We start from the raw sequence: 26,311 nt of genomic DNA on the forward strand, positions 1-26,311 counted from the left end.
TTTAACATTTCTAAGCGTACTCTCTGGACTTCATCACTTAAACACTGTTTGACTTGCCTTGTGAAACAAAAAGCCCAAGGTCCCATCTTCAAGACCCAGTGAGATAGCAGGTGTCTCCCATCCAAACAAGAGAGAAGAAGGCGCAGGCAAGTTTTGAAACCTGATCTTGCAGACTCCATATGGGGACCTAATTTCTAGTCTAAGCCAAAGAGATGTCATGTTTTTCCAACAGTCGCGTTGCTTAAGGACCGTTTTCATTCATTTTGAAATGAAACAAGAGATTCGCTTGGTTTTTGGTTTTTGAAGTTCCCAATCTGCCTGAAAATTAAAATAACAATTCCCCTGCTAATTTTAGTATGTTCGTTGTTTTTTTCAGAAGAACTGGGAAGATCATATATACACTTAGAGTTCATGTAACATTAGAGAGTGGTGGGGAACGGGGCAAATAAGAAAGCATATGCCCTGTGTTGTGACATTTAAAGTCAGAGAAAAATGTAGGACGATGTGAATGAAGCAGAGTGCACCTACGGGCTGCTTGTGTCCTTCAGGTCAGTAATGTGCAGCTTCTCTTTCAATGAGGTGACTCAGCCCAGTTTGTACTCCTGTCGGTCCCTTCTGTCAGAGGCAACGCCATCACCTCTCCATTTGGGTGGGTATCGAAAGCAACACAAACCTTGCTTAGCCCAAATTCAGAGTCCTATAGCCTTGGGTTGGCATCCTATTGTGATGGCAATGGATTTCTAGCCAGTTCTCCTAAATCTGATTGCATTCAATCACTTGTAATTAAAACAAGTCTATAGGTAGCCTGCTCTCGTTGTAACAGAGATTAGGGAGTGCCTGTCTGAGCAATCGTATCAGACTATGCTTCAGTTTGGAATAACTCACAAGTCTGGGTTTTTGAGTAATGTATGCAGAAACAATACTCAAAATCTTGACTTCTTTTTTTTTTAATTTTTTTTTTTGTTGTTGTTGTTTATTTTTGAGTGAGACACAGAGCACAAGCAGGGGAGGGCCAGAGAGAGAGGGAGACACAGAATCCGAAGCAGACTCCAGGCCCTGAGCTGTCAGCACAGAGCCTGACGCTGGGCTTGAACCCACAAACTGTGAGATCGTGACCTGAGCTGAAGTCAGACAACTAACCGACTGAGCCACCCAGACACCTCTCAGAATTCCGACTTCTAATAACATAGCCTACAAGGCTACAACCCTCTCCCCTTTCCCCAGCCAGCCAGCCGTGCCCCATACATCCATAAATTCCAGGCTTTTTTTTTTTTTTTTTACTATAAGCAACCTAGACAGACCAGGTGCCTCCTGCTAACACATTTTATGGGTAAGGACTTCCTGGTATCTTTTCACTAGTAAATAGCATTAGTGTGTTTAAATTAAACTAATGGTAAATAAATAAATAAACTAATGGTGTTTAATAGAAAACTAGTTCATTAGCTTAGTTAAGGTTTAATCTAATTAACTAATTATAGTTGGGTTAGCCAGACCATATTGTAGTCTAGTCATTAAGCCACTAAGAATGAGGCTTCCACCAGCTCTGTGGGTCTGTAGTCCCTTTCACCTAACTGCTACAAATCATGGAAACAACCGAGATGAGCTGATCAAAGTTTTGCTGCAGTCTCTGTCATGTATTTAATTCCTGGGAAACGTACAGAACAAACTGGCCTCGTGGGAAATTATAATAGTCTCATTTTAATTTATAGGTGTGTCTGCCTTTTGAGATGAGACGCGCGCGTGCACACACACACAGCCTATTTAAAACAAAACTAAGACATACGTGGCTCTTTGATTAGTTTTTTTATGATCCTAAGCTTTGCTTTATCTAGGAAACAACATGGGTTTTTAAAGTAGGAGCTTAAATGAGACAAAGCTCAGAGAAGGCAAACCAAGACTCGGGAGACAGAAATGTTTGTAGCCAACTGAAAAGCAAAGATGGAAAGGCATCAGATGGAGGCACGCGGCTGCCTCTGTGGGACAGGAAAGGGAAAGTGACCAGAAAGAAATCACAGAGGGACTCCACCTGTACTGGAGCACGTATTTCCTACGCTGGGTGGCAAGGTACATGGGAGGTCATTATGTTCATCCTTATACTTGTTTTTATGTCTAAACTGTTTTAAAGTATTTTTACAGCTGAGTGATAAGTAGACTAGTGCTCACGATGCTTTTCAGCCAGCTTGAATTAGTTCGTACCAAATTATGTTTTCGAACATCAGGGAACATCCTCAGGTCTCTGAAGCAGGGAAGGCGTTTGGGAGAAAACACAGATGGAAAAGAAGATCACTGTCGTATTTCATTCTCCTTCTCCTCAATGAGGATTAGGCAACTCTGGGTGTGAAGGGTTTGTGGCGGTACTTGGTTTTTTCCATTGTTAACGTGAGTCTCTCCCTCTGGTGTGGAAGGCAGATGGCTGTCCAAAATACAAGGGACACGTTTCCTATTTAGGGGGTGCCCAGTCATTTGTGTTGAGCCCATAGGTGCTTGAAACATCTCCTTGCTCAGTACAGCAAGGCTGTTGGGTAAGCACTGATGAAGTGTGGAGGAAGATGCTGCTCTCCAGGAACTTGGACCTAAAAGCATAAATAACCTACCTGTGCAGCCAAGAGAACATAGGTTTCAGCATTCGGATCTTATATGTCAGGTCTTTTATTTGACAGGATTGGATTTGAGTTCTCTAGTCAATGACATAAACCTTTCATTCTTGGGTAACTGATTCTTTCATGTGTTTTTTCTGACAGGCACCTGAAAATTAATAGGTTAATTTTTTTTTTTATCACGTGTTAAAATATTACCTCTGAAAGCAGAGTAGTGTGGGCGGGGAGACCATGGATTTACTCAGATCTCTTGGGTGTCAGTCCTCAGTTTCCCCCGGCCAGCTGTGCTTCCTTGATCAGAATTGTTTTAAGGTTGAGTCTCAGTTTTTCTGCCCAAACACATTTAAGTAGATAATAAACTGTATTTCTGTCTTTTTTCCTCAGAGAGTATCTGGCCAATCTGTGCATTGTTCAAAGAATATTTATTCACAACAAAATAATTACAGCCTCACTTTTTATTTATTTTGAGAGAGAGAGAGAGAGAGAGACAGCACAGGTGTGGGAGGGGCCAGAGAAAGAGGGAGACCCAGAATCCCAAGCAGGCTCTGTGTTGCCAGCTGCAGAACCTGATCTGATGCGGGGCTTAAACTCATGAACTATGAGATCGTGACCTGAGTCGAAACCAAGATCCAGTCACTTAAGTGACTGAGCCACCCAGGCGCCCGCAGCCTCACTTATTTCTATTATCTGGTGTGGCAGGTGAGAAACCATTTCTGGAATCTTTCATGGGATAAGTAAGTTTTCTACTTTCAAATGAATTTAGTGACCCATTTTTTTTTTTTAACTAAAGGATTCTCAGGTCAAAGGCATATCTTCCATTCCAGATGCATTTCTTCCCATCACAGGGCTGCCCCAATGGGCATGCTTACCCTCTTCATAAATGAAGTTGGGGGAGCTTGAGTGATGACGGTATTACAAGATCGAAAATGCTGTTACTGTTAGAAGTTTAACAATAAAACGTGTTTAAGCTTATTACCTAGAAAGGTATTATTTGCAATCTTCTGTTCATCTGGGCAAATGTTGTAAATACTGATAAAACCCAGTGTTGGCAGAATTGTGGGAAATCAGCATTTTCACAAGGTATTGGTGAGATTACAGATGATAGAGCTCTGTCGTATGTATCAAAATGTAAAATGCTCAGGTTCTTTGATTTAGCAGTTGTACTGTTAGGATATGAGCCTAAAGAAATATTTACACAAGCGTACGAGATATGTGTTGTCTAAGGATGTTTGCAGTGACACTGTTTAATTTTTCACGAGACTTATAAACAACCAAAATGGTCATCAATGGGGGATATGACATATACACATGATGAAGTACTAGGAAGCTGTTCAAGAATGCAATACAGTGTGTATGTGTGTGTACATATATATATTTTAATTTTTAATGTTCATTATTTTTGAAGGAGAGAGAGCGTGAGAGGGGAAAGGCAGACAGAGAGAGAGAGGGAGACAGAATCCCAAGCAGGTTCCAGGCTCTGAGCTATCAGCACAGAGCCCAATGCGGAGCTCAAACTCGAGCCATGAGATCACGACCTGAGCTGTAGTTGGATGCCCAATGACTGAGCCATCCAGGCCCCCCTGTGTGTACATATATTTTTTTAATGTGAAAAGATGCCCTTGTTTTCCAGAGCATTCCATTAGTCATCACCTTGGGAGATTGATCAGCTGTGCCAACAGCATGCCTGGCTTCCATGTGGAAACAATGGAGGAAAGACCTTATTTGTGATTTGGGAGTAAATGTTGTACGACTATCCCCAGGAATGAGCTGAAGAAACAGAGCAGCCAGTAGGAGTCTCCAGGTTTAGAACTTAGCCCTGAGTTGGGTGCATTTCAGAACTGTCTGCATGTCCAAACAGGGCTCTTTTGAGAGATGTCTGTGATTAAAGGCAGAGACATCCTACATCTCATTGCTTTGTGGACGAGAAAAGTTACATACTGAGAACGGACCTTGAGAACACCTCCAGATCTACTCTGGAATACTAGAGCCACTGTGTACACAACTGTTACTTCTCTGTTTTATTTTGAAACTTTGCCCTGAAGAAGGTCCCATTTCCGTTTTGCAACCCGCGTCTGATGACCAGTCTCTTCAAGGTTCTGGGGGTTTAGAGAAACACACAACCCAGACCTTGTAAGCACTAATTGTAACAAATACCTTGCCATAATAATTTGCAATCCCTATTTTAGTATTTCATCACTACCAAAAACAATTCGTGTCAGCCGTAATTTGTCACCCGTTTATTCAACAAACACATAGTTACCATCTTGAATATGCCAAATGCTATGTTCAGTGCTAGGGATACAGTCAACAGGCTGTTACTGGATGCAATAAGGCCATTAGAACAGAAGTGGGTAATTTTATACCATAGAAAATTGTGAGATAATAAATACACACAAAAAAACCCCTTAAGCTTATCTTCATAATGAAGCATTAAAAATGGACTCATGCATTCAGGCAGTAATTCTATATGATGTTAACCATCAACTTTACAGAAGTTTAATTATCATTCAGTTGATTTATTGGACAGATAATCTATTCCCAGGTTTCAGAAAATGGAGATGATACAGGAAGGAGACCCTCACCCATGCTTGATCTGTCCAGTTCCCCCCCTCTGTGCCCAAAAAACCTCTTTGTTTCCAGAGTTTCTTCATGAAAATGCAAATATTAATACAAATTCTCATTCCTACACCATTTTAAACAAAAGGTAGTATACTTACACTGTCTTTTGTACCCTGATTTTTTTTTTTTTTTACCAGATGTGTTTTCTAATTTTCTTCCTTTAGATACAACTGTAAACTCGCTCTTGAGCCAGAGACTTCTCTGAGGTCTGATCAAGTATTAGAAATATTTATTTGCAGGGCACATTCCCGTTTAGTGCCCAAGTCATTGCACAAGCAGGGAGGAGAATACATTTTTAGGAAAGTATGCGTTGAGGGGCACCTGGGTGGCTCAGTCAGTTGAGCTTCTGACTTCAGCTCAGGTCATGATCTTGCGGTTCATGAGTTCAAGCCCTGCACCAGGCTCTGTGCTAACAGCTCAGAGCCCGGAGCCTGCTTCAGATTCTGTGTCTCACTGGCTCTCTGCCCCTCCCCTGCTCACACTTTGTCTCTTTATCTCTCTCAAAAATAAATAAACATTAAAATTTTTTTTAAAAAATAAAAGTACATGCTGATTTGTATTCATTGGTAAACAGCGCCCTTGACCAACTCTTACTGCTTTAAGATAACACTGCATGCAGCTTTGACTGTTTTTGGTCTAGAGTTGTTGAATCAAAATCACAGTTCTCTTATTTTTCAAAAGTTGGTCTTCAATGTATGCTACACAATGTGTATGCTATATTTTTACATAATATAATTCAAGGGTAGAACTGCATATTTTTCAGAGATATGTGAAGAGTGAAGAGTGAAGATGCTAACTGGGGAGAACCCAGTTATCATTGAATGGGATATCTATGAAATCCATATAATTGACTTCCTCTACCCAAGTTAAACTGAAGACTATTTAATTACAGTTCCTTTTTTCAATTAATTTTTAAATTTCATTTAAATCCAAATTAGTTAACCTGCAGTGTAATAATGATTTTCAGGAGTAGAACCCAGTGATTCGTCACTTCATAGAACACCCAGTGCTCATCCCAACGAGTGTCCTCCTTAATGCCCATCACCCCTTTAGCCCATCCCCACACCCACCTCCCCTCCAGCAGCCCTCAGTTTGTTCTCTGAATTTAAGAGTCTCTTATGGTTTGTCTCCCTCTCTGTTTTTATCTCAATTTTGCTTCCTTTCCCTTATGTTTATCTGTTTTGTTTCTTAAATTCCCCATATGAGTGAAATCGTACGATATTTGTCTTTCCACGATATTTGTCTTTCTCCGACTGACTTATTTCACTTAGCATAATACACTCTAGTTCCATTCATGTTGTTGCAAATACCTTTTTCTAATTTAGAAAAAAATCCTGATACTCATGAATGACAAGAGTTTTAGGAAATACCCCCTGCTATCAGGAATGAATGAGTCACTTGGAATATTTGGGATGTAGTTCACTTTGTGTGCTTAGTATTTCTGCAGTGGTTTCCAACCTGTTCCTCTTCCTTTTTTTTTTTGTTTTTTTTTGTTTCCATTTCTATTTGAAATGTAAACTTTCTCTGAGCCTATAGAGTTTGGGATAATGCAACTCTGTTGAGGGTGGAGGCAAAGTGTGGGGTGTCTGAGCGCGTCTTTCTCTGTGAGGGCAAGGACTACCATCTGTATTTATCCAGCTTTGGTAGCTTTTGTATGTAGGAAATGCAAACCCACTTGTGAACAGATATGCTGTTTGTTTTTCTGTCTGTACCTTTAGCCCCTCCATCCTGTGGTCACTTGCCACGAGAAGGTGGTAAGTGTCCGAAAAGACCCCAGCGAGTCTCTCGGCATGACCGTTGCAGGGGGAGCATCACATAGGGAATGGGATTTGCCTATCTATGTCATCAGTGTGGAGCCCGGAGGAGTCATAAGCAGAGATGGAAGAATAAAAACAGGTAAAAAGAGATTTAAAGTACTGGGGCAGCAGAGGGTTAAAAATGAATTAGCAGCTTGCTGGGTTAGGTAACTGCTTCCAGAATTAACAAGAGAATGAGATGTTGATCTGCCCAGGACCTCTGTTACCAGTTGATCTTGACTGGTTTGGGTTTAGTTGCTGGACTGGGTTTCACCCCTCTTAGTTTATGTGGGTCGATGTGGGCCCCTTGGCTTGCTAATAAAGTGGGCATCTGCAAACTATGCCAAGAAGTGATGGAGAAGTTCTACAGTTATGAGCAAGTGGCCTCAACTAAATGGCATAATTTGGTTCCATTCTTTCTAAGTGATTCTTTTGCTGGATTGATCCCGTGATGAACCTATTCATGAATTGTTCCATTTCGTGGGTTGGATGGGAGAAATACTTTCATGGATTTTGAGCCAGTGAATATTTACCATTTACATTATTTACCATTTACATTATTTACCATGAAGTAATATTTATCAGGAAAGTACCATGCTAGGTTCTTTTCCACTGGTTAAAAAAAAAAAAAAAAAAAAAAAGTTTCATTATCTAAAAAAAATTTTTTAATGTTTATTTTTGAGACAGAGAGAGACAGAGCACAAGTAGGGGAGGGACAGGGAGAGTGGGAGACACAGAATCCTAAGCAGGCTCCAGGCTCTGAGCTGTCAGCACAGAGCCCGACGCGGGGCTCAAACTCACAGACTGCGAGGTCATGACCCGAGTCCAAGCTGCACACTCCACCGACTGAGCCACCCAGGCGCCCCTAATTATTTTAACCTTATGTGTCTTGGGTTACTCTGAATGAAGGAAGGTGATGCCAAGTATGTATCTTTAATAATGTTGTCAATTCCCACGAAGGGGTAGCTCAGAGGGTTGAGCAATTAAGTCGTTGAAGGAGATTCAGATTCAGGAGATCATGTGAAGTTCCTGAAGTACAGCTGTTCAGCCTGAGGAGCCACGGGTGGGGGCGGGGGGGGGGGCATGGTAAGGGATTTCTTTGGCCAACCTAACAGTGCTTCTTTTGGGGTCAGGCAGGGCTTGGGCTGGTGGTCAAGCCTTTCCCATCTGTCTCTTCCTATCTTTTTACTCTTGCTACGGTTATTCTGTGTGAAAAAGATGAGAGTCAAAGGAGGCAGGAGATTAGGAGAGAGATCAAAGAATAGAAATTGGAGGTAGGAGAGGTATGTCTTTTGGTTTCTCTTGCTCTTTTTCACCCAAGCACCGGGGTGGAGAGTGATGAGGTCCGCCAAGAAATGGCTTGTTAGCGAGAGAATGCGAGCAGAGGACTGTGCGGGATGGTGTATGGAAATGGCCCTGCACGTAGTAGGTGCTTAACCGATGGAAGTTACTATCACCTTTGCAGTGAACCACAATGTTAACTCCTTTCCCCTCTTTAAGAGCATCGCTCCAGCTTGTTTTTCTTAACTGCTGTGTTCTCCTCTGCCAGACCCTTTCAGGGGTGGTCTCTTCTTCAGGCAGTCCACATTTGTTGGGCGCCCACCGCATGCCAGGCTCCGTGTGGGTACTTGGAGCTTTTGCCAAATGCTCTCTCTTGTGCTAAAACCGAGAAACAAGAAGTGAAGAAGTAGGTTTTCTTTGATTGAATGGTAAACGAAGCTAATTTATCTACCTGCTTTCCCTTTTTGTTTTTTAAATTTTTTTTTAATGTTTATTTTATTTTTTGAGACAGAGAGAGACACAGCATGAGCAGGGAAGGGGCAGAAAAGAGGGAGACACAGAATGTGACGCAGGCTCCAGGCTCTGAGCTGTCAGCACAGGGCCCGACGCGGGGCTCGAACTCATGGACCGTGAGATCATGACCTGAGCCGAAGTCGGACGCTTAACCGACTGAGCCACCCAGGCGCCCCTGCTTTTTGTTTTTTAAAGGCAAGAACCAAACACTAACGAGTATGCTTTAGAAACCTCCAAACATAACTTCCCAGTGCCGTGAAACACCCACACGCTAGCCATTTTGCTGTTGGAGAACTCAGCCTCATGTCAGTGCAAGAGGCTAATGACATGGCCCTTCACCCTCCTCACCTCCCCACATCGCAGTCAGCCCCTGCCCCTTTGCACTTTTCTAGAAGTTCCTATTTGCGCTCTCACTAAAGATAGCTTCTGCTTCTCTGGCCATCAGGTGACATTTTGTTAAACGTGAACGGGATTGAACTAACAGAGGTCAGCCGGAGTGAGGCAGTTGCATTATTGAAAAGCACATCCTCCTTGGTGGTCCTGAAAGCTTTGGAAGTCAAAGAACGTGAACCCCAGGAAGCGAGCAGCAGCCCAGCAGCCCTGGACTCCAACCACAACGTAGCCCCGGCCAGAGACTGGTCCCCGTCCTGGATCATGTGGCTGGAATTACCACGGTGAGTCCCAACTTGACATCCTTGTGGAGATGTGGGAGGAAACCGTTGCATTTCCCGGACCACTCTTACTCTCTCGGCACTAGCCACGTTCGTGGCACTAGCATCCTTGTGAGCCCCACGTTTGATTGTGAGACCATTTGAAAGAAGTCTGTCCTCCCTTCTGTTACTGAAAATGCATGCGGAAATCCCAGAGCAGGATGAAAGCCTGGATGTGGAAACATTGTTAGACGCTCACGTTGAGGAGCTCCTGGGCTGCTGCCCTTGTACGTTGTATGGCTCATGCAGCAGAGAGAGCTCAGCTGACGGGGGCAGAAGGCTAAAACCCAACCAGGCTCCTCCACTCTGGAACCTTCCCTTACTTTGCTAGTGGAATCCTCAGAACTTGCAGAGGTAAAACCCTTCAGCAGAACATCTTGTGTGTACCCAGATGTTGAAGCATGTGCTGGTTGAGGGGTATGTCTCAAGACTCTCTAGTTCCTACTCTTGTTAAGTTCTAGAAAACTTCAGGGAGCAGCCGGGTCGTCATTTCAGTGAGACATAACCGAAGTCTTATGTGAAACCATTAAATTGTCTCACACAGACACGTCAGGACAGTTTTTAAGGACATTGTAAATGGCTAGATGCAGAAGTTAAATTTTTGAAGAACAGATAAATTGGGGTTTGCACACCTGCAGCAGAGCACAAACTCTTGACCTTCAAAGGATTGCCTTACAAATTCCAACTGCGTGATGTAAATGTTAAATATTAGAGTCACTGAAGATGAAATGCTGCCGTTGGATTTAATGAATAAAAGTAGGATGTTTGGTTTTAGGACATTTTTCTTGAGGGTGGAGATAGGACGGTCTCTTTGTCTTTTTTTTTTTTTTTCCAAATTTCAAATGAGGTTTTAAAAAACATCCCTGCCTCAGATACACTGACCTAGATTCCTTTTTGAGCCTTTCCTAGTTGATTATTTTTAAAATAAGGACATTTTTAAACAGTTGAAAATTGAGCATTGAGGCAGTTTGAAAATCTGCAAGCATTTTGGACTGAGCCTGAGTGGAAGAAGAGTTACTTGAACTAACATTTTTTAATCTTTCTGAAACTGGAGTCTATGAAAGCAGGGTTTTTTTTGTTTTTTGTTTTTGCGTGCTTGAAAGCTACTCATCATCTATCAGAGTTCCTCATTCGTGGTAGACAGGACAAATGCGAGATGCTTTTACTCCAAATATAACCAACCGAGTGGCTTTCTCTCCATTTTTTTGTCACCTGGCCTGAGGCAGCGATTCTCTGCTCCTGCCAGAAGTGTAGTCTGGATTTGGTTCATTTCCTTTAAAAGAAGTAGACAGGAAGTGCGAAACAATGCCAGCACAGACAACACTGGTCTTCGGTCACCCTGGCGGCCCTTAGTTTCCTTTGGCCCCTCGTCCCCTCACCGTAATATAATCACAGAAGAAATCTGAGGCACCAGAGGGGAGAAGGGTGCAGGGTGAGTCTCTCATGCCTGTCCCCTCAGATCCACTCCCCTGAGGTAATCACGGTTACCAGTTCCTTGTGTGTTTTTCTAGGAAGAGTCAAAGTCAGGGGTTGGCGAACATTCTCTGTAAAGCGCCAGAGTTGAGGCTTTGAGGGTCACACCATAGGCGGCAACTCCAGGATTACCCCTCAGCTTTACAACTCATCAGGTGCTCTTCAACTCAAGGGGACTCAGAAATCACCAAAGACCTTCTGCTTCGTTTTCTGTTGGCTCCCAGGGCCACACTCCACATCTGGAAGTCTTTCAAAACATGCTCTCATCTGGACCAGTAGGATAGGGGAGAAATGAGTTCATGTGTGTTACTATTATGCAGGCACAGGGTGCTGGGGGAACCCAGAAAAGACTTCGGAGTGAGATAGTGAGAAGAGTAGCAGTATTTTTTGCCAACCTCTTTACTCTTTGGCTTGAACAGAAGGTAACTGGACTCTCACATCTACCTCTGCATTCACTCTGTTGCCAGATCACCCATCCTGTGTTCTCTGAGCTTAAACGCTCATGAGAAAAATGAGAGTTTTTAAAACGGCAAATAATGTCTATTACGATAAAATTATTTTTTGATCTCTGGACTCCCTGAAAGGCAAAAGGAGTTTTTGATCTCCAGACACTTTGAGAACCACCCTTTGGTAGTGTAGGGGCTCAGTGAAACACTGAGGTCTGCTGAGAAAAGGGGAATCCTTGGAGACTGAGAAGGAACAGCCAGTGTCACAAAATTTTACAGCTTCTTGAGCAACCCAAGACTTCACCATGGTCGTTCACATGGAGTCTATTTTTTAAGGTAACCGTAATTTTCTCACTGGGAGAAAATTACTAAACTCGTTGCTATTTTTTTTTAAATTATCCAACTCTTCTTCAATGAGCCCTAAATTTTAGAGAGTTTCAGAATAGGAAAACTCACATTTGTAGAATTTAAAGTCGCTTAATATTTCAAAGGTAAATCCTCCGCATCATTGATCAAAGCCAGCTTCCACATTTCCCAATGGGGAGTGAAATCATTTAACTTGAGGAAAAAAATGCCCAGTACTCCTCAAGGTCTGATTTTGAAGGGGTTTACAGTACTGAGTTCTTATGTTACAAAGTTAAACTACTCAACACAAAAGTAAGGAGAGTACTTAGTGAAAAATCTCTCAGTAACATTGCCATCTACGTGAATGCATGGCAGAGTGGTCAGGGGTTTTTGTCTATTCACTGATACCCCAAGTGCCCAGAATGTGGTACACTCAATAAACATCTGCTAAAAGATGATCCCAGTACTTTCTCTCCAGTATCAAGAGTCTAGAAAATAGACACAATTTATCTCCAGTATCAAAACAAGAGTCTAGGAAAATAGACACAATTCATTCATGTTATGTTGAAACTTTTACACTAGAACAGAATTTTTAGATGGTGAGGTTTATAGCTTGTCCACATGAAATCAAATATTCAATAAAAATTAAAGATCCGAGGTGATACTCCATGAAAAAATCCAATAGTCAAAGAATGAGAAATACTGTTTCAAGTATTGCTCTAGGTACCCATTTACATGTTTTAAGGAATGATGGCTGGGAAATGGTAACAGATGTTTGCTGATGACCTTGGGTAGGAATCACCGAATTCTTCATCTGCTTTCCCCCCAGTACTGGGCACAGGTAGGAATGTAATGCCGTGGGGTGTCTGGAGAACTGTCAGTTACCTGCGTTGTGTATGAGCTAGTCAGTGAACCGCCATGCAAATGTGGTATCTAACACGCCACAGATCCTACAGGGTGAACGTTTCACACCAGAGGTCTTCCTGTGAAATACAGCAGATGAATATTTTGCAATCAAAATATGGTTGTTGTTTTATTAAAAGAAAATTGTTATTTTTCAGCTATCAGTGAAAGAAATTATTGTAAATTATGTGTGACAACACATACAAAACAAAACAGAGTTGAATTTTACCACTACATTTTAAAGTTATCCACCAAAGTCAAAGCTTATTTTAAGTTGGAATCAGCAACGTCATGAAGTCACATTTACACTGATTAGCAAGGTCAGTAACAAATAGAATGACCAACGTCATCACTTAACAAAACCTTTCACATGAGACAGTTTATTGGTTTTCCAAAAGGCAGTTAATATTTTAAGGTACAGCTTCTAAACAAAACAATCATATCTTGATTTTTACCAATATGAAAATGCTTTCTTTTAAACCAGTTCCTCAACTGGGGGGGGGGTTTAGTCCAATCCAGTTCCTGACACACAACCTGTCACAACTGTAACACAGTTTGCACTTGCTTTGCACCTGTGTCAACACTGGTCCAGCTGCCACCAAATAGTTCCTTCCCTCTAACCTCTAGGAGGATTGTACCCATTCACAGAAGACCTGTGGCCTCTCCTTCTCCCATTCCTTCTGTACCTTGCTATTTGGTTTACTTTTTCTCCTCCCTTATGAATCATTCTTCTAATCTCTAAAAGTACCTCGATTTCCATTCACTTTATGCCTGCATACTTCTCTATAACCTGTCAAGCATGTGGAGCTACATCTAAACTGGTATTATTTCAAGAGTCAAAACTTTGGCAAGTTAGGGTTAGGTTTAAATTTTTTTTCACAGAGATTAATCATTTAAAGGATTTTTGTCTGCATTAAAATTATATCCACAAGTAAATAAAAATATGTCGCTAAGTAGGCTTGAATTGGCTCATCAATAAGGATTTAGGCATTTCCAACTTTTTAATATAAATTGAGACATTGAATCTTTAAGCCAAAAATAGGCTTATTTTTCCCACTAAACATGTAAACAAAACATAGTAGTATTTTTTAAGGGGTGTTTAGCAACGGAAAACAGTTCAACTGGAAAAAGCCAGCTAACAGCACAAAAGGTCGCTGGGCTATGACAATTTTGAGTAAGACCCATCCAATGCTAGTCTGAAAAATGCCAATAAAGGGCACGGGAGATGAATCCTAATTATTACTAAGAGTTCAACCAATCTGTGCAGATAAATTGCTTACATTCTATTTCAGGTACCTGTATAACTGTAAAGATGTCATATTACGAAGAAACACAGCCGGGAGTCTGGGCTTCTGCATTGTAGGAGGTTACGAAGAATACATTGGGGACAAACCTTTTTTTATTAAGTCCATTGTTGAAGGAACACCAGCATACAATGATGGAAGAATTAGGTAATAATGATGGCTTATTTCCAGTGTTTTATATATGCAAAAGCATGGCCCCATTAGAAATATCGCATGTATTACATACCTTGTTTTATTGGTAAGAAAAATTTACATAGCATTCAATTTCTAAGAATTCCCTGGTCCCATACAGCAACTTCCCATACTTTTAGCATCCTAACAGAAGCTGAATGGAGAGTGTGTGCAGAATTCAAGTGAGGAGGGGGAAAAGCCTTCATTAGAAGGTTTTTTAAAGAATTTTATATAATTAAGATTGACAGATGTAGCAAGAGCTAGGACCACCAGATACACTTGCATTAACCTTAGCTACAGACCAAAATGTTCATCATGGGTTGATTTATGTTTTTTAGATGTGGGGACATTCTTCTGGCTGTCAACGGTAGAAGTACATCAGGAATGATTCATGCTTGCTTGGCAAGGATGCTGAAGGAACTTAAAGGAAAAATTACTCTTACTATTGTTTCTTGGCCTGGCACTTTTTTATAGAACCAATGATGGGTCGTAGGAAAACAGAAAACCACAAATAAGCTAAGTTGAAACAATATATTTATCTTGTCAATTTTTGTATTTAAAGGATAGACTGTAAAAATGTAAACTAATGTCAGGAAAGTGTGATCTGATGAAAGTCCATTACACCTCCGAAAATGTAATTCTCAAAATATAAACATTAGTAATAGTTCTTATTCAGCGTGGAGGATTTCACATTACAGCTCTGTTTATATTTTTCTATTCACTAAAAAGCTCTTACATGGCTGAGATAATTTGTATGCCCCCACTGAATTCAAATCCTATAATTAAAAATTTGGTATATGCTGAGGCGTGTAAAGTGTACATTATGGACATTCAAAAACCAATTTACAGCCAGAGGATTTTAAAAGTGCACTGGTGAAGAAACTGTTCATCAAATGAGAAATAAATATTTTTCAAATTATAGTTGTCTTTTAGTATGTGATATTAAGTTCATTTCTACTACCACTACTTACAGGATCCTAGTAACGGATTCTCTCAAAACCATGTTGTTACCATGACTGACAAATACATCCTAAGGCTTATCCCTAAAAATGCTCACAGACTATTATAAACCTGTACTCTTAGATGTAATAGGAAATGACTAATGCAAAGCTCTTGTCTTTTCATTCACAATTAGCTAGTAACTATGTAAAAACTCCACGTGCTGCTCAACCAATGAGCCTTGGAAAAAGCGTCAAGAAAGGCCAAACCAGCTTGACCCTGGCTCCTGCAGATAGCCGTGAAGCAGTTCAACTTTGTGTCACAGTGACGGGTATCTGTCCACGTGCCTGCGCTAGAAACTACACTTCGGGCAGGTTATTTCAGACACCACCCAAAGGCCTGTAGATTTTACTAATTTGGATATCAAAGTTCCCCATTTAGTTCCACTGAAAACCCATCAAAAAGTTGTGATATCAAGACCATGTCTTGAGGTCTTCAGCCGCAGCAGTGCTGACAAAGACTGCCCTTAACTTTTAGACTCAGAGGTGCCTGTTGTAGCGCCATCTCTTAAGAGACTGGTATTTGATTAACTCAAGAAAATGATGGCCACGGTGGAACCCTGACCTTCATCAGATACTGTGTATGTACACAGCTCTTTAAAATTCCCTGCTGAGTGACTCATTCACATTACTTTCTTGGATACAAAGTCATTGCTGTCTTTATTTTTTTTAAATATTACAAGACAAAGATTTTTAACTTAACATGAAAAATTCACTCTTTTATTTTGAGAAAAAGTTAACTTTTCATACTAACAGAACAAGATTAAAGGTAAATTTCTTAAACATCATCCAGAAAAATAACAAGATTTATGGTACACTTCTGGCCCTGACAGACACACAAGGCCTTAGCCACGCCTATTCGGCAGGTGCAGCTTCGGTGCTCTCCTGTTCGGGGGCAGGCTCACTGCCAGCTTCCTTTCCTTCTTTGCTTCTTTTAGATTTTTTGTGCTTGTGTCTCCTGTGACTGTCTCCTTCTTCACTTTCATGGCGACGTCTACTATTACTGAAGGAAAAAAAGGTGTGTTCTTAAGTAGTGAGAAAAACCCCACTTTGTCTAGTAAATTCTAGGTAAATTCTCAATACTGGGTTTTAAATAAACCATTCTTTTTCTCAAGCACATTTTGAGGAGTAATCAGTTTCTGTGATTTTATACAGATTATATTTACATTACAAGCTCCCCTTCCTGATATTATCCTAGAGTCTCAGAGCCCGTATACTTTATTCAGAAAAACTATTACAAATTAGAAATGGAAGCACTAAATCATAAAAGGAAATTATTTCTAGGGTTGACTTTGGGCAAATAGGCATAAAAGAATTTAAGACTATTACAGGTTCACATGCTAAACAAAACCCTCTCCCACCAAGACAATGCAGTAAGTCTATGAGTATTAAATGCAGTCTTGTTAGGTTTCAAAACCTCTGTTGAGCCTCTAAGAACCAACTATTTCAACACCTTATTCTTAATCCTCCAACGAGGAACACATATGGTCTACCAGTTATTTGGAAATGTTTAACTTTCCAACGTTACACCAACGTCTCTTGGCTTCCAAGTGACTCACTATAAGAGAGCAAACCTGCGAGATGACTTGTGTCTGGTGTCCTCCTTCTCTCTGTGTCGTCTCTCTCTGTGTCGTTCTTCTTTCTCTCGACTTGCTCTGTGACGCTCATACCCTCTTTCCGCATACTCCCTGTATCTGTATCGTTCTTCGTCACTGAAATTGGAATAAAAACTTTTCATGACAACTGGACTAATTGAGTCTAAACCAGAAGCCTCCATGTTGTTGTTATTAGCATCTTATACAGAATAGATGCAAAATACATTTGTTGAACTGAGGAAAACGATGCCATTCCCCAATTATTACTAGATCTAATATAAAACAATTACATGTTAAAGTTCCAATTTTGTTTTGTGCTTTCACAGTTATTGAGTAGAAATTTTATGTAACAATGAGGGTTTTTGCCCCCAAAAAACTGGGAACAATAACAGATTTAAAATTTCATTGGCTTCATTTTCTTTTGTTCCTTTTAAAATTAAAAGCATGTTTGTATATCTTAGCTTTCCAACGAAAACTCTTATATTTTTAGAATCTCTGTGTGCCCAAGATTTTATAAGTAAAAATACCTGGCTCACAATGGCTACAAGTGGAAAGTAGATGAAAGTGCTTACGTTCTTCAATCACATGAAGAATACATTCATCTCATGAAGTATGTAAGCCTGAAGAACAGAAGGACATCAAAGCAGCTTCCACAATATCCACACACAATGCAGGCAGAACTGCTTGTGGACGCACAGTCTGACATCCCAATTGCTTAATACTGTGGGTACATGTGTGGCTGGGGACGGGCAGAGTCCCCTGGACGACAGCAAGTGCACACACCTCTGCTGCAGCTCCATTTCCTGACTTTAGATCGAACGGACTGGTGAAGCTAGGACTCATGGCTAGAGTTGGACGGTAGTCTCTTTTTTTTTTTCTTTAACCTCTCTAGACTGGTCCTCTTTTTGCATCTCTTCACTTACGGTCTTCCCTCCAGCTTTCTCTTAATCTTTCTGATCTTTTTTTGGTTGTTGTTCACAGAGGTCAACACTTTCTACAACCTATTATCAGTAAACTCCCTTAGAATAAAAATATCTTCTAGAACACTACACACTAAAGGGCTCTGGTTTCTAGAAAGGTTTAATACAAATTATTAAATCAGTAACTTGCATGACGCATCGAGATGTTAAGGTATATGAGTAAAAGTAACAGGACACAGAATCAGTTAAAAGTATGAGCCACATGAGAGAAAAAGTCAACTTAATTATGGTCTCCTACCAAAAGTAATGATTCAGTAGTGCTACAACTAACGTCTCCTATTATTGACCAAGTTCTTCCTGCCTGAGATACAGTAAACATTTCAAAAACTTACTAAAAAAAGTATACTGTATGTACCCACATGGATCCACATTTTCTGACCATAAACATATACTCTGTATTTGGACAGTGGAAGCATGGGGCCTGAAATGCAATGCTGCACTGCATTAAGATGGGAAGTGCAGAACAGACCAAGGACCACATCCTGATCCTGCTACTGACTAAATGTGTGACCCAGGGTAAATTAGTTAACCTCTCTGGACCTGTTTTCTCATCTGTAAAACTGGCAAGTGTCATTTTCAAGGTTGTCGGAGAACTGGCACAACAGTGGGCCCTCAATAAATGGCAGCTAACATGCAGGCTCTCCCCATCTTCAGTCAATTCAGTGCTCAATTTTTTAGAAGCAGAGCCTTTTTCATAAAAGTGACTGACTCTCTTATAATGTTTCTTAAGGGGAATAACCAAGACAAACGATTATCATAAATAGTATCCTCCATAAAAATGAGGCCTTCTTTGTATTGGGTTTACATAAAAATAACTAAGGTCAATTATCGCAATTTGTCATTTGTAACCCTCTTTTCTCTCTCATCCTAACACCAACTCTTGTTAGCTGTGAGGCCCCTAAGATTCTGAAGACAGCCACAGGATGTGGTGTCGGAAGATTCGGCCTCACACACAGAACATAATGAGGATCTGTCCTTCCGTCCCCTTCTCTGATAAGCAGCTGTGGCGCAAAGGTTTCTCTAGGCCTGGAAATCATTACAGCTCACTTCAAACACCCTAAAATGACCAGCCTTCTTTCGGGCCCACACTTAAGCAGCCTAAAAAACAGATGTTGAGACTGGTCTATAATTTTGAAAACAATGACCCTGTAATTTGTAAGATAACACACACTACATGCCTTATTTCAAAATGTCAGTCTTTAGGAAAAATGGCCCTTACTTTTATACTTCACTGGGGTTTTCCAGAGAACACTATTCCTGGGATAATCCAGAACAACACAAAATTCCTCTATCTTTTGCTGCTCTGTCCTTGAACTTTTAGTCAGATTGTGGTAAACACTGACTCCTGATGCCCTACAGCTTACCAATATGAAAATCAAATGTGGTTTAACTATTAACCGTTTTAAGTCTCCATAAAAACTGAGTAACATCTGTGCATGCGTGTATTTGAAACTGAAGAATCAGAGAATTTAGCCTCAAATATTCTATAAATGTATTATTTACACAAAGAATTTATGAACTCTAGCAAAGCAATTCAATTTAGTCTTCTTACGTATATCAAATTTATGTTCAGCACCTTGTGAACATGTACATTCTAGAAATAACTGTGCTATCTCAAATATATCCATTTGAATTACATTAGAAAAAATTCAGCTTCTGGGGCGCCTGGGTGGCTCAGTCAGTTAAGTGTCCGACTTCAACTCAGGTCATGATCTCACATTTTATGAGTTCGATCCCCACATCAGGCTCTGTGCTGACAGCTCGGAACCTGGAGCCTGCTCCGGATTCTGTGTCTCCCTCTCTCTATGCCCTCCTCCTGCTCATGCTCTCCCTCTCCCTCTCTCTCTCTCTCAAATAAACAAAAAAAAATTTTTAAAAAAGGGAAACAATTCATTGCCTGAAAGTAATGCTCTTGAATTTAACAGAATTACGCACTATGTGGTCAAGGTTAACAGCACATATCCCATCGCACTATATTCATACCGAAACACAAAACCTACACACATACTTACTGTATCAACCTTTACTTATTTATGCTTAATAAAATGTTACCAGCTCCTACAGTCACTATTAGGAGCTATAGGAAGGAAAAAGATGAATAAATAAAAGATGAATAAATCCTATTGTTTCTTATGGCACTTTTTTTTTTAGGTAACACTTAAAACTACTAACCCGTCCTAGTCCCCTTGACAACATTACATGCTTAAATCTGTAAGGATAGTGTGTGAGTATTTCTGTATCCTTAGCACATAGCTCTGTTCCTGGAATATAACAGGGATCAGAAAATGTCAGTTACATGAATGAATGAATCACCTCCACCCACTGATAAAGAAAGTGCATACAGAGTAATAAGAAAAATAAAAAGTAACAGAATTTTTTAACTAATTTCAAGACTAAAAAGGATTTTAAGTAATATCTCAACCACTTTTTTCAGTAGCCCATATAGCTCTCTACCGTTGTCTTAATTTCTTCACACATCCATTTCCTCATCTGCCAAGTCAAAATTTAGATTAGATAATCCCTAAGGACCTTTTTGGAGCAAGAAGTCTATAATTACATGATCACATCTAACAAAACAAATGCTGCCTGAATCAAGTATATGCTCACATCCTTAACTGATCTAGCAAAATCAGAAAACTATGTACATTTATCCCATCCATAAAAATAGCTGGTATAAAAAAAGTTATTTTGACTCATTTCATTCTATATTGTGATGGTACCAAGACTGTATATATATTTTTTAAATGTTTATTTTTGAGAGACAGAGTGTGTGTGTGCATGCATATGCAGGGACACAGAAGGGGTGGAGGGACAGAGGATCTGAAGCGGGCTCTGTGCTGATGGTAGTTCCATGCAGGGCTTTAACTCTAAACTGTGAGATCATGACCTGTGCCAAAGTCGGATGCTTAACTGACTAAGCTGCCCAGGCACCCCACCAAGACTGATATTTTAACGAGATGCTAAAATTAATGCTTTCCTAATGATAAAGTTTGATTTTTCTGAATTTCAAAATCTGCCTAGCTAAAACAGAGTTTCACACAACAGCTTTCAGAACTGTCTTTACTATATTCATCTTTCTCCCCTGCAACGTATGGCATTTTATCATTGCATGTTAGGCATTAACTATACAAAGTGCTGAGAATACAGAAATGGAAGATGGTAACCAACACCCTTAGACAGGCTTGCTAAGAAAGACATGCTTTTTTTTTTTTTTTAATTTTTTTTTTTTTTCAACGTTTATTTATTTTTGGGACAGAGAGAGACAGAGCATGAACGGGGGAGGGGCAGAGAGAGAGGGAGACACAGAATCGGAAACAGGCTCCAGGCTCTGAGCCATCAGCCCAGAGCCTGACGCGGGGCTCGAACTCACGGACCGCGAGATCGTGACCTGGCTGAAGTCGGACGCTTAACCGACTGCGCCACCCAGGCGCCCCAAGAAAGACATGCTTTAAAGAAGATACGCTAAATACTTAGAGAGCAAGTGAAGGAAATAATTCCATTTTTTGGGGGGTTCAGAAAAGCTCACAGAAGACAGGAACAACATGAACGAGTATGGAACTATGGGGGATTTCCAAAATACCATCTAGTTCAGCATAGCTAAAACATGCGATATATTGGCTTGAGAGAGAACTGGGTGTTCTAAAGTGTAGGAAGGTGTACTGGCCTGGGACCTGTGGATCATTAGGAGAATTCTGAATTATTCTCTAGACCAGCACACGTGCCAGTACCACATCAGCGTATGAATTCTTTCCAGTGGCACAAAACGTTCTGAGGCATCGACTGCCACCCACAACTTGCAGAAACTTTCCTAAACGTGAACTGCGTAATGATACATACCAGCGGGTAAAGCATCATGCCGCTTCTCCAATCTCTTCTCTCACAATCAACTTCCTAGCCCTTTACAAAAGGCATTCCTTTTACCAATTTTACTCTGATACATTGACTCAGGGTGCAAAAACAATCATGGCATTAAAAATATCTAATTTAAGGGGCTCCTGGGTGGTTCAGTCAGTTAAACATCCACCTTTGGCTCTGGTCATGATCTCACAATCCGTGAGTTTGAGCCCTGCGTTGTGCTCTGTGCTGACAGCTCGGAGCCTGGAGCCTGCTTCGGATTCTCTGTCTCCCTCTCTCTGACCCTCCCCCCCATTCATGCTCTTTGTCTCAAAAATAAACATGAAAAAAAAAATTTTTTTTTAGATATCTAATTTAAAATATTAATGTCAGATCTATTTTATTCAAGGAATAACAAAGCTTCTATAAGGCTTTCAGTCTTCCTATCTGACACATTTTTCTGTCAAGGATAAAATACGGAGTAAGAAATGGGAGTATTCTGTCTTCTGGGATGTCCTAACTTCAGATATACTGTATGTAAAGTAGTGTGGTGGAAGTCATAAACAATTTTCCTTGACCTAGTTAAAACAACAAACAAACATACAAACAAAATCCACTGAAGTCCCTCTGAAGAAAAGCAAATCAAAAGTGTTGAGGAGCAGCACCTTATACTCATTTAAAGTGAACAAAAAAATGAAATCAGACTTCTTTTCTGATAAAAACTTGTGATTTGGCTGTCAGGACTGATGAGAGCTGTCTTTTACCAATTAAGTTATACGGTAGCTATTTTCCATAAATGGAATGAGGAAAAATTGCAGCTCCAAGGTTTGCATGAAAATATTTAAAGTCTGTTTTAAAGGCTATCTGCAAAGATGTACTAAAATGAACAATTCTTTCTGAGCATATTAAGTTTAAAAAGATGCATCTGGGGCGCATAGGTGGCTCAGTTGGTTGGGCCTCCGACTTTGGCTCAGGCCATGATCTCGTAGTTTGTGAGTTCAAGCCCCGCGTGGGGGCTCTGTGCTGAGGGCTCAGAGCCTGGAGCCTGCTTCGGGTTCCGTGTCTCCCTCTCTCTCTGCCCTTCTCCCACTCACACTCTGTCTGTCTGTCTCTCTCTCTCTCTCGAAATAAATAAACTTTGAAAAAATTAAAAAAAAAAAAAAAGATGCATCTAAAAGTAACTTTAAACGAGTATAACTGGAAGTTTTTTGAGAAGTCTTAGTAAAGCCCTTTTGGTGTTCTTTCATAAATTCTAGTTTTCTCAGTTTAAATTCCTGAATGTACTGGGTTGAATTGTGTCTCCTCCCGCCCCCTGAAAAAGATGAGTTCGAGCACTAACCCCTGTATCTGTGAATGTGACTATTTTTGGAAACAGGGTCTTTGCAGATGTAATTAAGTCAAGGTGAGGTCATACTGGATTTGGTTGCACCCTAATCCAATGACTGATATCCTTATAAACAGAGAGAAATTTGGACAGAGACACAGAAGGGAAGATGAGACATGAAGACAGAAACACAAACTGGGGTGACACATCTCAGAACCAAAAACACCGAGGACTGCTAACAACCACCAGAAGTTACAAGAAATGGAACAGATCATTCCTCAGAGCCTATGAAAATGAGGAAGATAGGCTGGCACCTTGGTATCAGACCTGTAGCCTCCAGAACTGCAGAAAGGATATACTGTTGTTCTAGTCCACCAGTGTGTCAGACTTGGTAATGGCAGCCTAAGGAAACAGTTACACTGAGTAACAAATACTTTCACAAACCAGGAGGTTTCCAGTTCTCTGCTTTCAAGAAAGTTGAATAGCTGATAGAGCCGACAGATCCTTAAAAATAATTTTGATGAGGGGCACCTGGGTGCCTGCTGACAGCTCAGAGCCTGGAGCCCGCTTCAGATTCTGTGTCTCCCTCTCTCTGCCCCTCCCCCGCTCATGCTGTCTCTCTCTCTCTCTCTCAAAAATAAACATTAAAAAAAATAATAATAGTTTTGATGACAGGTTACCTATGTAAATCTGGCATATCACTGAATCTACAGGTGCTCAATTAATTAAACGATAGAGCCACAACAAAATTCCATCAATTCTCATTTAAGTATTTTATGTGAACAAGGCTTATATATATACATATATATATATATATATATATACATATATATATGTATATATATAATTTTTTTTTAGAAGAAACATAATTAATGGAAAAGTCTGTTTTTTCCTAGCCACAGTAATATTCACTCATGAATACATATACTTAATTGGGGATGGGAGGAAGTCCTCCATAATATTAAGGGATGTAGTTCCACTAAACTATTTTCAAAGGTTGCTCTATCTATATATATTTAAATAGGGGCGCCTGGGTGGCGCAGTCGGTTAAGTGTCCAACTTCAGCCAGGTCACGATCTCGCGGTCCGTGAGTTCGAGCCCCGCGTCAGGCTCTGGGCTGAAGGCTCAGAGCCTGGAGCCTGTTTCCGATTCTGTGTCTCCCTCTCTCTCTGCCCCTCCCCCGTTCATGCTCTGTCTCTCTATGTCCCAAAAATAAAAAAAAACGTTGAAAAAAAAAAATTATATATATTTAAATAAGTAATAATTAAAATGAGGGGAAAATTTTTTTAAATACTTAATCTTACAGTCATAAATTTTTTAGACATTTAAACTTACCATAGGTATGCTGCAAGAAAAATGGATAGAATGATCCATTTTTAAAAACTTATTCAAGAATAAAAATATTTTACAGAGGAATAAAATTCTTTGGGGAAAGTTGCTCAGAAATAAGAATTCAAACAGAGAAATGTGAAATTTCCAACTGTTAAAAGAGAGTCTGTTACATGCATTTTTACAAAATATGATGACGAGGTTTAGCATATCACTATAATGCTCTTAACCCACTGGGTATGTTTAAAATTTGAGTGATTTTATTTTAAAATTGTAATGTTTATAATATACTGGAAATTATCTCTTGCCAACTATTTAAACTTAAGATAAAAATCTTAGATGAAAAGATAAAAATATTTTCAAATTCCTTTAAGGAAGAAGTAAACAAATTGAAGATTATTGTTTTGCATAATGGAAAGCATCTAGGAATTTAAAAAGCCTTAATGCTTTTCATTGGTTATACTAACTACTCTTAAAGCAATCCTTTCCCAAGTGAATTAGATTTTCCATCCTTGCACCAAATATAAATTCTAAAGTGTACATGAAATACATGTGTACGAATTCCTGCACGTTCAACAAACCTGTTAAAAACACTTGGTGTAGGACTGTGATCACGCTCCCGCTCTCTCTCTCTGGTGCGCTCTCTTTCTCTGTCTCGATCGCGGTCTCGCTCCCGGTCTCGGTCTCTGTCTCTATCTCGGTCTTTCTCTCTTCTTGCATAATAGTCCCACTGCTTGCTGGTATCCACAAGACTAGGCCATGAAGGAGCAGAACCAGGAAGGTGGGGAAAGGCAACTAAAGAAAAAGACAGAAACAATTCAAAACAAAAGTTATGGCACTTAAACAAAATGAGACAGACAAAACTCTACTGAAAAACAAGACAAAACTCCCACCAAAAATGTTTCATCTATAGATTATAATGGAAAACTAGGTTATAAATAGAAAAGAGAAATAATGCATGGTAAATACCCATAGTTTGGGGTAACATACAGAAACAAACCTTAAAGCCCTAACATACAAAGACAGGAACCAGAATTAGATACACCACAAACTTTCCAATACTAAAAACATAAACCAGACATCTTCAAAGTGTTGAGAGAAAGTAATGGTCAACCTAGAAAGATATCCTAAACAAAATTAAATCTCAAGAATAAGAATAAAACAAAGACATTCACAGATTCAAAAATGAGCAAAAGTGGGGGCGCCTGGGTGGCTCAGTCGATTAAGCGGCTGACACTTGATTGCGGCCTAGGTCATGATCTCATGTTTCACTGAGTTTGAACCCAGCATCAAGCTCTGCACTCACAGCACGGAGCCGGCTTCGGATCCTCTGTCTTCCTCACTGCCCTTTCCCCTTCGCACGCATGCTCTCTCCCTCTCAAAAGTGAATACACGTTAAAAAAAAATTTTTTTTTAAATGAGCAGAAGTTTTAACAGACTTCACCAAAAGAACTTCTATGAAATATATACATAATACATTCCAAAAGTAACCACTAAAATAATAGAAACAAAATGTATAATTTCAAAACACTACAAGGAAAAATAGAATTTAAAAAAATATCTGAAAAACTCAGTTCAAAAAGACCTGGAAAGGATGAGGGTTAGAGAAGACAAGTTTGATCAGTTCAATAATCACAGTAATTCAAGAGACTGAATTCACCAGTTAAACGAAAGAGTTTGATTAGTACTTTGAAAAACTCTGAAAACAAAAAAACAAAACCTCTAATATTCTGAACATAAAGGACATAAAAACAACAAAATGGTTGAAAGCAGAAAGATGGGAGGAACAGGAAAATACCAATCCCCCTAATCTCTGTAGCTCTTCAGAAAAGGCTAGATTAACAACAAAGCAGACTCACAAAGAAGGATTACCTGGACAGAAAGGGCCACGAAAAGGGAATAGACGCTGCATCTCACCAAGAGACAGAACTAAACTTCCAGCTGGCTAACAAACAAGCTTAAATTTTTAGAGAGTAAAATAGCTTGAATATATAGAAATAAAAAAATCCACCTTGATCATGGAAGATTAACATAACTGCTCTCAATTACTGCCAGTATAAGCAGACAAAACAATTTCACTACAGATAATAGAA

At 40.0% G+C, this 26,311-nt stretch overlaps 2 protein-coding genes across 33 annotated transcripts in view; one reads left to right on the forward strand and one right to left on the reverse strand.

Annotated features, from left to right (window-relative positions):
* The window catches only part of LNX1 (ligand of numb-protein X 1), a 186,065-nt gene extending 170,986 nt beyond the window's left edge, over positions 1-15,079 (forward strand). For all 3 annotated transcript variants that reach the window (XM_045474036.1, XM_045474034.1, XM_045474037.1), the window contains 4 exons: positions 6,935-7,112; positions 9,252-9,480; positions 13,976-14,134; positions 14,497-15,079. In XM_045474036.1, coding sequence (XP_045329992.1) covers positions 6,935-7,112; positions 9,252-9,480; positions 13,976-14,134; positions 14,497-14,632 — 702 coding nt within the window. In that variant the 3' untranslated portion in view covers positions 14,633-15,079. The remainder of the gene's footprint in view (positions 1-6,934; positions 7,113-9,251; positions 9,481-13,975; positions 14,135-14,496) is intronic.
* Positions 12,787-26,311, reverse strand: part of FIP1L1 (factor interacting with PAPOLA and CPSF1) — an 82,712-nt gene continuing 69,187 nt past the window's right edge. For all 30 annotated transcript variants that reach the window (XM_045474045.1, XM_045474038.1, XM_045474055.1 and 27 more), the window contains 3 exons: positions 24,800-25,013; positions 16,731-16,868; positions 12,787-16,159 (listed from right to left, as the gene is read on the reverse strand). In XM_045474045.1, the coding sequence (XP_045330001.1) occupies positions 16,012-16,159; positions 16,731-16,868; positions 24,800-25,013 (500 nt within the window). In that variant the 3' untranslated portion in view covers positions 12,787-16,011. The remainder of the gene's footprint in view (positions 16,160-16,730; positions 16,869-24,799; positions 25,014-26,311) is intronic.

Source organism: Leopardus geoffroyi, chromosome B1 (assembly GCF_018350155.1).
Source record: "Leopardus geoffroyi isolate Oge1 chromosome B1, O.geoffroyi_Oge1_pat1.0, whole genome shotgun sequence".
Classification (NCBI taxonomy): Eukaryota; Metazoa; Chordata; class Mammalia; order Carnivora; family Felidae; genus Leopardus; species Leopardus geoffroyi.